Here is a 14697-nt window from a genome sequence, read left to right as displayed (position 1 = left end):
TTGTCTGTTATATATATCTATTTTTTTTAAAGATAATTTTTCTAATAATAATAGTTCTACTGTTCTAACTAATACACTTGATTAGTAAGGATATTTTAAGAAAGACAATACATGTTTATTATAAATAATTAATTTAATTTATTTTTTAATCTATTTAAATTAATCAATTAGTTTTTATATTTAGAAAAAAGCCTTCGCTCACAAAAGAACCCCCTTCTCTCAAAAATGTGCTGTCACGTTTACACGGTTTATCGTCTGTTTCTCATAACCAGACCTATTGCCGATATACTAGCACAACACAAGTCAGTTTCATAAAATATTTCCATTTTATTGACGGAAGAAATATACACTGAAATGCTGGGTTGAGGGTGATGTGGGCGTGGGAGGAAGAAGCGTGAAACACGGGAACGAAATACAAAGAAATACTATGGAGGTTGCTTGTTTCATTCGCTGTCTTTGCTGTTAAGTGTTGACAACCCATGACGGTGTCCCTTAAACTACACAACAAAACAGGAAAAACAAAAAAAAAAAAAGGGACGAAAAGTGTGGAAAGTTAGAGAAACGTGAATCACAACGGCGAAAAAAATTGAATTACAACAGCGTTGTTTTTACTTCTTAAACAATTTAGATATTTATTATAAAGCCCTTTTCATAATTTTCTGACTTAACATTTCATGATTTTTTGAGAGGTTATTTCTATAAGTATCATGATTTGATTAAAAATAATAAAAGTGTGAATACTGGGATCATTTTTTAGGTATATTGATTAATTTCTTAATTTTAAAAAGGATATTTTTAATATTCTGCGCAGAGCAATATAATGCAGATATTGATGGAAGTGGAAATTACAGTAGGCGGAAGAAATGGACCGTTGTCAGGTGTGAAGTATGGTAAGGAAAGGAAAACATAAGCCCTGCCTCGACGGAAGATGATTGCCTTCCGTCCGCGTGTGGGGCCCAACCCCGTCTCGTTGAAATGGTCTTTCAGCAAGTCCCTAATTACTCGTGGTATAAAGTTTTAATTACAATTAAACAATTTGTAATGACAAATTTTAAATAAAAATAATAATTTTTATTTATTATTAAAAAAATTTAGTAATTATTTTTATGAGAATTTATTATAATTCTCCCATATTAAATCGCAAACTACTTAAATTTTGTTTTGCAGTAATTCTTATAGCACAAACACTTTTAAAGATGGCCAAAAAAAACTTCCAAAGTTTCCTTTTCGTGCTCACGGGACTTTCAAATGAGTTATTTTATATATCTAAATCAGTGTTTTTAATAAAAGCTGGACAAAAACATATTTGCCTATTGTTTATTCAGCCACTAACTTTGTTTTTGAAATGCTCATCTATTGCTGATGATAGTACAGTTTTATTTTTAGCGATTTTAACCTATTTTTAAATTTAAAATACAGTTATCCAAACTTAGCCAAAAAAAAAAGATATTGAGTTTATGAATTTAAATTTATATGTACAGTTTTTTTAATTCTAAATAATCAAACAATTTTTCATTTCCATTCATTATGGGTGTTCAAGGTCGGCCCGTCCCGGTCGGCCCGTTCCGGTCCCGGTCTTATTGGGACGGGACGGATCCGTCCCGAAATTTTTCGGGACGGGACAAACCGGGACAGGACAAAAAAGGGGACCGGGACGGGACGGGACACGGGACGGGGCAGTCCCGTCCCGGTCCTTTTTTTTTTAATTTTTTTAATTTTTTATTCTATTTATATAATATCATTTTTTTCATGTTTTTTTAAGATTTGAGACTATTGTATGGAACTATAGATATATTTATTTAGAGTTTTTATATTTGTTAATGATTTGAGATTATTGATTATTAGAATTTTTAGCAAGTTTTTATTGTGTTAAAAGCTTTTGTTTAGAGTTTTTAATGATTATTATATGTAATATTTTGAGCTTTTGTTTAAGAGTGCCCAAACAAATAAAAAAATAAAAAGATGTTTTTTATAAGGTTTAAGCCCAAAAAATATAATTAAAAAATTCAGATTTTATTAAAAAAAATTTAAAAAAATTTAAAAAACAAATTTAAAAAAAATGTCCGGGACGGACCGGGACACGGGACAGAAAATCTGTCCTGTTACTGTTCACCGGGAAGGAACCGGGACAGGCCTGTCCCGGTCCCGATCCGTCCCGTGAATAGCCTTACCATTCATGACCCAACACGCTATATTTTGTCATGTCATATTTTTATGCCATTCTTTCCTTCTTTTTTTTGGATATAGTTTTTGTCACTCTTTCTTGCTGGTGTAAAATCACATACAGTATTTTTTTTTTTCGAAGTTTACATTTGAAATTGACTTTTTATGAATTTTCCAAGATCATGTAAATATTACCTCCGGTCCTTAATATAAGACCCTATTTGATTTTTATTTTGGTCCTAAATATAAGACTCCAATTCATTTTGTCTCTCATATTTATATATTTTTTTCAAGATAATCCTTCTAATAATTGTAGTCCTAGCCAATATAGTTGATTAGTAAGGATATTTTAGGAAAGACAATACCTATTTATTACAAATAACTAACTTAACTTCTTTCCTTAATCTCCTCAAATTAGTCAACGGGGTCTTATAATTAGGACCGGAGGTAGTATTATTTACATATCCATTAGTTTGTTATCGAACTAGTTTTCTGCCCATTCTAAGAGTATTTTTCAATTTTTTTCAGAAAAAAATTCAAATAACATTTTTTTTAACTTAAAGTCTCTAAAAAATAAACAATTTTTACAGCAAAATTATTGTGAGTATTGAGAAAAGAAGAGGGGTTTTAATAGTTAAAATAAATTTTAAAAAAGAGTGTTAGGCATTCGTTTAGTATCGGGGATTAATGGGTACGACGAAGAAAAACGCTTAGAACCGGTGTCTGGGACACGTGGCAGGAATAATTAGAGACAAGTGTGGGATTGCACGTGGGCGCGGTGAGTTGTTAGTATGTGAGGGAGGGAAGGGGGAGATTTAGGAGAGAGATAAGGCTACTCGTGCCCATGGGGATGACGTGGCATTCACCAAGGAGCTGAGGGAACCTTATCCTGCGCCGCGTGTCCTGCCGTATCCTCCTCATTTATTAAAGATGAACGCAAATTCAAAAACCATCATCATTGGCTCGCTCGTGGGCCCTCCTCTCATGCTGCCAAGAGAGAAAGACACGTGTTGAAAAACACTTCCCAAAAACGCGTATCAAAACTCTATTTTTAGTAAACATTTTTTCCAATAAATTATACTCCTCTTATTCGTAATATAAGACTCATTTAACTAATTTGATTAGATTAGAAAAATTAATTAAGTTGGTTAATTGTAAGAAAAATGACACATTTTTTCTAAAATACCATAATTATCTTTCTTAATACTCTACCTCCCTCTTCTACTTGATTATAGTTGAGGGAGTATCCATAGGAGTAATTTAAAAAAAATTGATAAATATAATAAATAAGTCTTATATTTAAAATTAAAATTAATTCAAAAATCGAGTCCTATATTAAAGATAGGAAGAGTAACACACACGAAGGTGTTTTTTTAAGAAAGAAATGTGAACGGCAGAGCGGAAGTTGGTTCAATGACAGTACTACCCGTGTGCGGATCAACCTTGAAAGTTCCTTGGTTTTAATGGATCTATAATTAAATTTATGGATCAAGGATGGTATGTTGTGTGCACCTGCGAGTGTCCATCACCATGCCACTACGGGAATGGGTTGATCTCATTGCCTTGGACTCGTTTGTGTGAGGATTGGAACTTCAAGTAACTCACTCGTGTTTACATGATTTTGTGATTGTGGCTTGCTTTGATAGAAGTTGACTGGAGCTTTGAAAATTGCTTGTATATTCTTAACAATATATAATTGAATTAGACTTGTATTTCCCGGCAGCATAAATTTTTAAATATAAAATTCATTTTGTATCGTACAATCTTACATTTAAGTAGTGGAGGAGTATTTTAACTAACATGATCTGACAGAAAATGGCCTCTTATGATGATCATAATAACAATAGTTGTCCCTTTCCCGCCAGTCGCATCCAACTCTCAGCCAAAATTATGCATTCCCCAATCTGACAAATCCAGCTTCCGAGAAAACCTTGCCATTTTCTTCGCCTATTTTGGCAGATTATTACATTTAATTTCAGGTTCAAATATAGAGAAGCTGAAATAGAGGTGCTCGCTGGTACATAACAAAACATGAATTGGTGATTGCGTGGAATTAAATTAAATTAATTTGGAAATTTTGATTCTGCTAAAACAGATATGATGATATATTGCAACCAGCTAGCCTTTCCGTGGCGGTCTATTGTCTCAGCGTGTGTTGAATATCATCTAAACACGTAAGAAACCTGAAAATTGAAGAATAATTGATTATAAAATTAAGAAAATTAATAGATTAGTTGTTGAATCTAAAACATACCAGTTTTTATAATCGTACGTACGTGTGGACTGTGATATAGGCGAACCCCACGAATGAGCTAATCGGGTAAATGCCCAATCGACAACCTTTTAACCTCACGAATGTAACTAATCAATTAAACTTTGAGGTGGCTATATGCTGATCTGGTTTCCTGCACGTGGAAAGATGTGCGAATAGGAGTTATATATCTCAATGTCATTTCTGTAAGCTGTGAATATGCCAACTCCCGGGGCAATCAAGATCGTCAAAAGTACCTCCAAAATCATGAATTCATCAGCAGGTACATTCCATGCATATGTAAAACCTTTCTGCAGATATCTGGAGTGAGTAATGGGATGCTTGGCAGCAGAAATGAGCAATGATTGGGTTGTTACGGCAAATAATGAGGGATGTTAAAAAGCAGAAAGCAAATAATGGAAAAGGGGGGTGAAGCCGACATGGCTCGTCCTCCATGAAAGAAAGCATGGGCCACTGTATTGCATCTCACAACCACTCGTTCAACTTACAAAGCCTGCTAGTACTAGTACAGCCCTCTTTCACTCTTGTCCACCAGCCTCACTAACAACTCCAGCAATAAATCAGATCATTAATTCCAGATTATAAATGCAGCACTGTCATGTTATGAGATCACCGATCAGATCAGGGTGCGCTCCCATACCACGGCATTGTATGATAAGCTTTTCTTGATCAGCTATCTTTTTTTTTTTTTAACGGATCAGTTCAATATTTATGTCGATAATGGGATTCGAATTCACAATGTTATAAATTATGAACCGACTCCTCACTAATTAAACTAACTTCCTAGCTAGTTGATGTCAAAACACTGGCATTGATCGTGAAATTGGACCCACGTCGGCTAATGAACCAGAGTGACCCATGAAGTCTTAAAGAAACAGGTCATGTGTTGTCTATCCGTACTCGGCATGCGTCATGGGTGTTTTAAATCTGAACTTGGGCCTCGATCGTGGGCTCTCCTGAAGTCTGTTCTTTTAAGGTTTTAAGTTTCCTTAATAAAACCTTCTCTTCCTTGTATCAAAAAAAAAAAAAAACCTTCTCTTCCACAGATAAATATAATTCTCAGCTATGGTTTGAAAAATTAGTGGCACTTTGCATTTAAGCAAGAAAAATTTAAATCATTCCGATAAAATATAAACTATTCAAATTATTGAATTAAACAGTTGAAAGTGTACACGTGGCAGCGTTTAACTTCACGCACTCAATTACAAATAAATATACGTTGTTGCACGCGTAACAACTAAGTAAACAAGCATGATAGGACTTGTACATAGTTATTAAATGAAAAAGTACTGTACATAGTCATTAAACAGATTGACGTAGTCAAGCATACTGATAAAGTCATACTGTTATCACCGGCTTTTGGAACAGTTACACCACGGAGGGTAGGGCAGTTGTTTTTCTGTGGCTTCCCCTCACTTTAAAACCCAAAAATGTAATTTTATGTCGTTTTCTCTCATTTATTTTGTATTGATTTAATTTATGCCCTTAGTACTCATTTATTAATTCACTTGTATTGAATCTCGCATGCACGTATAGTAATTGGGACCAGCACCATCTCGTTCCAGTTGCATATATGGACATATTCTGATTCACATATACGAAAAAAACAGTTCTAGTCTATGCACAACATAAAAATTTTAACAAAACGCCCTGCGCATTATCACGTTTATACTGTTTATCATCTTTCTTATAACCAGACTCACAGATATAGTACAATATAAGTCGGTTTCAGAAAATATTTCTATTTTATTGACTGAAGAAATATACACTAAACTGATGATAATGTGTGCATGGGATCATAAATAATTTGATTCATTCACTGTCAATTAAACTACTACCCCCGATCCTAATTAAAAAAGCTAATTGACTAATTTGAGGAGATTAAGGAAATAAATTAAGCTAGTTATTTGTAATAAATAGGTATTGTCTTTCCTAAAATATCCATACTAATCAAGTGTATTGGTTAGAATTATCACTATTAGAAGGACTACCTTGAAAAAATATATATAAATATAAAAGATAAAGTGGATTGGAGTCTTATATTTAAGATTAAAATAAAAGTTTGACGAGGTCTTATATTAAGGATCGGAAGTAGTACAAAACAAGTCCGGGAAAAAAATAGACGAAAAGTGTGGAATGTGATAGAAACGTATGTCACAGCCGGGAAAAAAAAAGGTTGAATTCCAACAGCGTTATTTACTGCTTAAACAATTTATCTTTTTATTATAAACCATAATTTTCTGACTTAACATTTCATGATTAAATAAATTAAACCTCTATTCATTTGTCCAGGTTTGAGGCCAACCCAAGAAACCTAGAACAGGCCAGAAGTTTTATATCGCACGGTATTTGAGAGACTATTTGTATATCATGATTTAGCCAATACTGAGACTGCCAACAAAAAAAACACATTTTTTTGATGTATTTTTAGGAAAATGATATATAAAAAGTCTTGAATATATAAAATTTCAATTCATGCACCTAACACTTCAAAATGATAGAGAAGAAAATAAACTTCAAGTAGTATTTTGAAATTCAATGAACAATGACAAAAATACCCCTTGTTTTTTGTTTTTGAAGAGTTCTAGATATATCAATGCATGCAATGTATATATTTTGAATATATATATATATTACTCAGTTTCATAAAAAATAAATTATTCTGATATACTTATTATTAATATTTAAATTATTTAGTTATATATATATACTTTGAATATATCCGACCCGTACTGAAGCCGAAGGGGGAGGACGACATCTGATTGATGCTGAAACTCAAGTTTTGTAACGGTTCATGCCTCTTTGTCCTCAGAATAGGGGAGATCCTGATTAAATCCTGTTAAAATATCAAAACACAAATTAAGACTAATATTTTTAACAAATTTCTAATTAGGTTAATAGGTCTTATTAGGAATTTTTAAATATTATTAAAAGACTAAAATATGCTTTTATGATTTAAAATAATGTTATTTTGAAAAAAAATTTAAACCATGAAATTTTACATTATATAGTATTTATTTATACAAAATGTTTTACATGAAAAAATTTGAAAATACTAAGAGCAAAATATTGACAAAGCATAATATAATATTTTATACTAATTCCAATATATTGATAAGAAATTTATGGAAATGAGGACTTTTCTTTTGGGTAGTGGGAATAGGACCTTTTAATTATTTGATTTCAATGCCATTAAATTAATAATTTTTAAAAGAAATTTTTTTTCCTTATAGTTGAAAAATTAGAATCTTAATGTATTAGTATATTTCGGCATCAAATTTGTCATTTTCTTGAGTGCTTTGTTATATCTACCATATAGATGTTCTCATCATGTTATATCTTATAGTCTTATTGCTAAAATTCTTACTAATAATTAATATGAGTTTGTATTAGAAATCTAAATAACTTTTCTAACATTTCATGGGACAGATGGAGTAATATGAACTTCTTAATATAAATTTATACAAAAAATATATATATTTTACTCTTTTAACAACATATAGAGTAAGAACATGTAAAGTCGATGGTTCATCTAACAACATCTAAAAAAAAAAGAATTTAGATCATAAATTGATTGGACCAGTTACCAATTTGCTACTTTAAATGGGTATTTTAGTCTTTTAACAATATTCAAAAATCCCTAACAAGACCTCTTGACTTAATTAGGAATTTGTTAAAAGTATAGGCTTTAATCAGAATTTTGATATTTTAACCGGATTTAGTTAGAATTTTCCTTTTCTTAAATGGGTTCTTTAGAATTTATACTACAAAATAAATCTCATATTTATTATAATATAAAATAAGTTTTATATTTATTACCAAACGAGTATATGGAGAGGAGAATGAGGCTCTTCATAGACAACAAAATCAATCATAAAAGACCAAGGTTTCATGAGAGCGTGTTGAAAAGCAGCTATTCTTCGGCTGATTGGAATATTCAAAATTTTGTTATTTTTATAGAAAGTCCGGGAAACAATAAAAAAGTTCCCCCCATTTTTTTTTCATTTATTATAATTATAAATTGAGAAAAATGTTCTCTCGTCTTTTCTCCTTCCTTTTAAAAGAAAAATGAAAGGTTAGTAACCGTTGAAAGTCTAAACCACGGTCTTGAAAAGTTGAAAGACAGAAGGAAAAGCAAAGCAACGTATGATTTCGTGTGCACGTGGCAGCGTTTTGTTGGAGACCACCGATTCAATACTACTCTTTTCTTAAGGACATTCAAAGCAAAATTTCCCGCCTCTTCTTATCTCCAACGCCAATTCAACATCCAAACGTTGAATCCCAGACCACAGGGACAAGGTAAAAGGTTTTCCAGTCTCTGCTTCCATCACAACCTACCGTGCTCGGTTTTAGCGTCTTTCTTGTTTCCTCTCCGCCCCTTAATATTCAAAAAGCTTGTTTTCAAAGCTCGAGGGGATCTCCATATTAGAATACAAATCCACGATTTTATATACCATAGTGCGTGAAACTCGACCAAAAACATACCATAATTTACGACACCGAAGGCTATTAGACAACATATAAAATGGTCCTTCGTATGGTTATAGACAAAAGGGATAATTAATGTATAAGTCCTTATAGTTTCAACTGATTTTTAATCAGGTCCCTATAATTTTTTTTCTTTTTATCAGATCCTTATACTTTCATATATTTTTAATCAAGTCCTTATAATTTTTTTTCTTTTTATCAGGTCCTTATTGTTTTACTTTGTTTTTAATTAGGTCCTTGTAGTTTTTATTCTTTATTTTACAAATAATAACATTTTGAAAATAATAAATTATTGTAACAATCTTATGTTAATATTTTTTTAAATTTTTAGTTAAACAAATATATTATTTATTTTCAATTCGAATTTTTATAATTATAAAATTCAAATTATAAAAATAAATTTATCTAAAATTAAAATATGATTATAGATAATTTATATTTAATTATAATTATTATTCTGATTATTTATTAATTACTAAATGATTATATTAATTATTTTGTCCAATTATATAATTATTAATTTAAAAATGAAATTAATTTTAAAGAATAAAGTTAATAAATAATTTTTCAAAAACTACAAAGCACCTAATTAAAAAATAAGTGAAACTATAAGGACCTGATAAAAAGAAAAAAAATAGAAGGACCTAATTAAAAATACACGAAAGTAAAAGGATCTGATAAAAAGAAAAAATTTTATAAGGACCTAATTAAAAATCAGATAAAACTATAAGGACCTGGAGATTAATTATCCCTAGACAAAACAAAGAACATATAAGCTTGCAGTGATTTTCTACCAAGTGATTCAAGCTATGCTGATGTAATATACGGACAATTCTCATGCACAGATAGCTAACATTATGCTTCTGTTTTATATAATCAACTCGTCATTTCACCGCTTGTTTTCATGACGTAATTAATTTTTTTACATTAATTAATAATTTCTTAAACCTTGTAAAAAAAAAAAATTGAAACTATACCAAAGTTAAAGCGGAGGAAGTACCATGAACTCTGGTAGCTTTATTAATGACGCCAAACAGAAACTTAGAAAGCATATATAGCCGTTGATTCTTCTTGGCAGCTTCAACGACATCGATTAAAGTACAAATAGATCATGAGCTATAATTAATTCTCATGACTTAAAGTCTTATATATATATATATATATATATTATGCCACATAACACCAAGTGCTATAATATGCAATTACGAGACAATCAGAATCTTCATTGTCACTGATGGTTCACCGGAGCTGCAGGTTTTTCAGCCTGCAAATTATAGAAGGGTCAAATGCACAGTTAGATATATATATATATATATATATATAGCAACGTTAGAATCATTAATCTAGAGCAAGTGAGCAGTGACTCTTATTTTCTGGGGAGGCGTTAAGAATATTAGACGAGAGTACGTACCTTTTTTGGTCATCAAAGCCCACACTTTTCTTGTAATTGGGGAAGGGCACTCTCCCAGATTCTATATGCTGAATGTCCCGGACCAGCATCTCATAGTGCCTCTTCACCTCTTCTGGTGATTTTCCACCGACAGCCCTGGCAACATTGTACCAACGATCAGGAGTGTCCTTGTCATAAACTGCAAGAGCCCTTTCGAAGGCTTTGTTCTCCTGGGCACTCCATGAACCAGTGGATGACATTGAGCTCGACGCCATTCCTTAAGGGCGAGTCCTGGCAATAGATATACTGGAGAATGGGAAGAATGTTGGAGAGTGTATAGAGTAAGACCTGATCAGAAAGAGCTGGTATGTGCTGAGACGTGGCAATGGCTTCTCCTTTTATAAGCATAAGTGGGAGGGTGCAAGGTGGGGCAGTGCCAGTTGGCACTTGGCGTTGATATGTTGCTTAAAATTTCAGTGGAGTAGAATTTGGTGATATGTATCCTTAGGAGCCACTGAATGGAGCAGGACCAAGAAGAAGAGCAGCAATATGGGAGAATCAGTATCTTGAAACCGTAAAACAAATGACTAAAAGTCTAAAACGATAGGATTTACCATGCTTCGTCTATGCACCAGTCCTCTTTCCTTATTCTTGATTCCCTGATATATATCAAATTAAAACTCCTCCCTGGGAAATTTCAACAAGATCGTGGATTAAACCTGTAGTTACTCGTTTACGTGTTGTCAAGCTTCCAGATTTGTGGATTTAAGGGCGCCACTCACTATTAGCTTATACGCGCCTGTATTTAATTCTCTTAGTTGCACCAGTTTTCCAGTGGGTCCAAGCTCAAACCCAGGTGTTTATCAAACATCTGTGTACTCTTATTCTCAAGAGTTTGATCACAAACGAATCTCGTTTGTGGTAATCATTATGGCAGGTGATCTTTGAAGGGTACTTGTCTTGAACAGCCGTCCAACGCTCTAGCTGGCCTCTTGTGTCCGTACAATGATTGTAGTTTGTTCTTAACCCCAGTGAAAGGTCAACATTGTTACCTGCTACTCCTGTAGCTTCAGGGACCCCTTATGCTCAAAATAACGTACGTTACGTTGGTGTTTTTTGTTTAACGCTTAGGGAGACGAATCTTCAATTCCACTCATATCATCAGCTAAAATAAGCGGCTATATAAGAACTATGACTACTCGTACGCTTTTCTTTCTTCTGAACAATAAACGCTCCAGGATCATAGAAATTAATCCGAACCTTGGAGCATTGACCTATCTTAATCAGGCAACTAATGGGAACATCTTGTATGGCGGACAAGAGAACACATGCTTAAATTGATTGGAACATTTATAGGAAGAAGCTGCATTTGGTTGGTAAATAAGCAAATTTCATAAGGATTGGACGAATGATAATTCTTATCATTGTTCGGATGTTACAAACTTTGGAGAATGCACCAGCTGCCAACAAATACAACACTGCTATATATGCATGAGGTAAATATTATTGTCAATGATCCTTTCATTTGGTCAGTAATCTTTGTCTTTTGCTGTTAACTCTGGCCAGTGGCTTGACCTGGAGCACAAAATATAGGCTTTAGGTTTTCCCGCTGATGTTCAAGATATAATTACAGTCTGGAGAATAATATCTTTACCTGAAAAATTTAGCCGCCCCTCATACAAAAATAGTACCTAGTGAAGTTTGCCTTTTTTTGGGTGAAAAGGGCATGATTGGGGTCTGGCTGGTCCATCCAATTATTTGGATTTTGTACCTGTGAATATGGAGCTTTCGTAATGACATTATAACTGATATCCGATTCAGCTGTGGCGAAGAAAAGACTAAAAATTTGCCAGAAAAATGGCCTTGTCACCAAAAGTAGTCAGGAGTTTGCATTTTTCGGATATAATTAACTCCACAGTTATGTTCTCTGAAAAAGCTTCGATGTAGCACTGGATTACTTGACCTTTTTCTTAATGAACAAATCATTACTTGACTTCTCTGCCACATTTAGCTTGTTAAAGAAAACAAAGAAGCTTTGTAACATTAGAGATTCAGACGCAGGAATAATAGGACGATGGAATTACCCCCGGAAACTAGAGTTTTTCATATCTTGTAACATCATTTTCTTCCTCAGACCACCCTTGTAAACTTGCCTTTACTTACTCTATGTTGTTGTTATTGCTACTGCTGTTGGTCTTGAGCATTGGTGTTTCTTTTTCCCCTTTTTGAAAAATTCAGAGCTTGAGAAGTATATTCTTCATCCGATTCTTGGGCTAGTTAAACCATAAATAAACTCTAGTGAGTATGAACGGAGACAATGAAGGAATGGGATGGACAATGTAGGTGAGTATCTATGTGTGGAACATGGGATAAGGCTACATTTCCAGAAAAGCATCAGAATAGTCTAATTTAGAGGCCGCTTTAGTGAGATACCGCGGTCAGGCTTTAGCTAGCAACTTGATATAGACTGACCCTGCTCTATATATACCTATATATGCTAATATCTAGCAAGTGGCTAGGCCTCAGACTAATCTTTAGAAAATTGCCAAAAACCAAAACGAAAGCATAGTATTCGGAGGTGCCTGATAGTACAAACACTTCTATTCTGGTTCATTCAATGGTTCATTAGTATGGGAATTCTTAATCTACCATTTGAAGATCTAAATCCAGATTTTTAGTAATCAGCATACATATGTTTGTAATATTTGAGTATTATTGCGACAGTGTTGATAGCTATAAGTTTGTGGGGAGGATGAATCTGGCCTCAGGGTCAAGTTGTATGAATGGTGTCTCTAGAAGCGAACCACGGTGTAGGCGTTGATGATTGGCTGAAAATTACTGGCGTGACTTTTGCAGAATCTTCGGTGAAAAAGTGAGGTCGAAGATTTATTCTCCCACCGATTTATGGAATCCTTATCGCCTAGTTTGCCTCGATTACCCAAAGTAACATATGGAATATGGACTCTTGGACTCGCATTGGAGGATTTCTTTTCTCTCTCAGTGGTCCTTCATCGCCGAGAGAAGTTGAATCCATGCTTTGTTAATTCTCTTTTTCGTACATAAGTTTGTTGACGTGGGTAATTTCATTCTGTCATGATCCAGCCGTCTGATATTATTGCAGAGCAAGGAACCTATGGCTCTGGAGGAGAAGGAAGGAAAAGAGTCAAGCATCCAGTCATTAAAGCGTAAAAGAGAAAGCTTCAGCTTGATGCAGCATTTGGTCAACGGTTGACGACAGGATGAAGTCATGAAGATAGAGAGGGAACAAATATTGTTTCAACGAGCATGGAAGACCAGGAAAGTGTGAATTGTGGAGTTGAAGCAGCCAGCACAGCAGGGAGGAAATTGATTAACAGGGAATGATCGAGCCCAATTGGAACGCGTTGGCCCTGAATGCACTTGGGCTCGGCCTGTTTGAAGCAACAGCCTAATGTTCTTCTTTTAAGTGGGCCTAGTCATCCAAGTGTTTGTTATAATATAACAATAATTGAGCCCCGGATCCAAGTTCAATGCGTTGAATGTTGTGTCGGTGTTGCGTCCATCTCAATGGTTGTGGGGATGTGCAGAATGTATTTAAAAAAGAGAGAGAAAAAAAAAGGGGCTGTTGCGATGTAAACAGTAAACGGATGTTTCAATCAGCATCGCTATGAAATTATTGTGTCTCCATTTATTCATATTACAGGATGGTGCCTCGAAGTTGGCCCCACATCTTTCCTTCGTGTGTCCTCTCAAACTTTCTATTTCCTGTTTTCTTTATTCAATTCTTCTTTTAAATTATTAATTAATCATTTTTTATAATTTTACCTAATTTTTAATCAGGTATTTATAACTTTTTATTACAAAACTGCAAAAAAAAAAAAATCATCAATAATCTGATAATTTTTTTAATAAATTTTTATGCAGATAAAGAACCACAGTAAACGGTGAGTGAATGGGAGCTACCATGGCTAATAATATGGTGGTGGTCAGGCTCTTGATTAATCTTAGACAGTCTCACGCCGCTCTCAAATCTCAATTGTAGGCATGAGGCAAATGGCTATATTTGAGAAAATTATATTCAGAAGGGCACACTAAAAATTACTATAAAATCTCAATTAAAAATGAGGCACATCATTGGGACTTGCATAATGAATTGTTTTTCTTTGTTTTATAGAAAAGAGCCAGATTTGAGGATAAGCCAGATTATATTCGCTTGCTGAGTCATCATGCTATTTGGTACAGATAAACGTGGCTTCCTCTTTTTTGACCGGACAAAAAAAACATGGCCTCATCTTTAGTTATGCTTTTTCCCTTTCATGTCCTCTCTAATCATAGCTCGTGGGTTCTCTGAAATTTTGACCATTCATGCATTATTGATCGAGTCCTCAAAATAACAGTACCCCCG

The 14697-nt window shown here is 33.6% G+C and overlaps 1 protein-coding gene across 1 annotated transcript; it reads right to left on the bottom strand.

Annotated features, from left to right (window-relative positions):
• Window positions 1-9920: 9920 nt before the first annotated feature.
• On the bottom strand, window positions 9921-10672 carry LOC114724503 (protein RADIALIS-like 3). Its single transcript, XM_028910855.1, has 2 exons — window positions 10335-10672; window positions 9921-10187 (listed from the first exon to the last, which is right to left on the bottom strand). The coding sequence occupies exons 1-2, from the start codon at window positions 10586-10588 to the stop codon at window positions 10163-10165; spliced, it is 279 nt and encodes a 92-aa protein (XP_028766688.1). The 5' UTR covers window positions 10589-10672; the 3' UTR covers window positions 9921-10162.
• Between the last annotated feature and the right edge of the window lie 4025 nt (window positions 10673-14697).

This window comes from Neltuma alba, unplaced genomic scaffold, assembly GCF_004799145.2.
Source record: "Neltuma alba isolate B1F8T4 unplaced genomic scaffold, ASM479914v2 tig00012192_pilon, whole genome shotgun sequence".
NCBI lineage: Eukaryota > Viridiplantae > Streptophyta > Magnoliopsida > Fabales > Fabaceae > Neltuma > Neltuma alba.
Note: the sequence above shows the minus strand (reverse complement) of the source record. Positions and strands in the feature narration are given on the sequence as shown.

Excerpts from the sequence above, each read along its gene's own strand:
- LOC114724503 (XM_028910855.1), bottom strand. The coding sequence starts at position 10,588 with ATGGCGTCGAGCTCAATGTCATCCACTGGTTCATGGAGTGCCCAGGAG. Across the intron at positions 10,188-10,334 it reads GGCTTTGATGACCAAAAAAG|GCTGAAAAACCTGCAGCTCC; the intron begins GTACGTACTCTC and ends TATAATTTGCAG.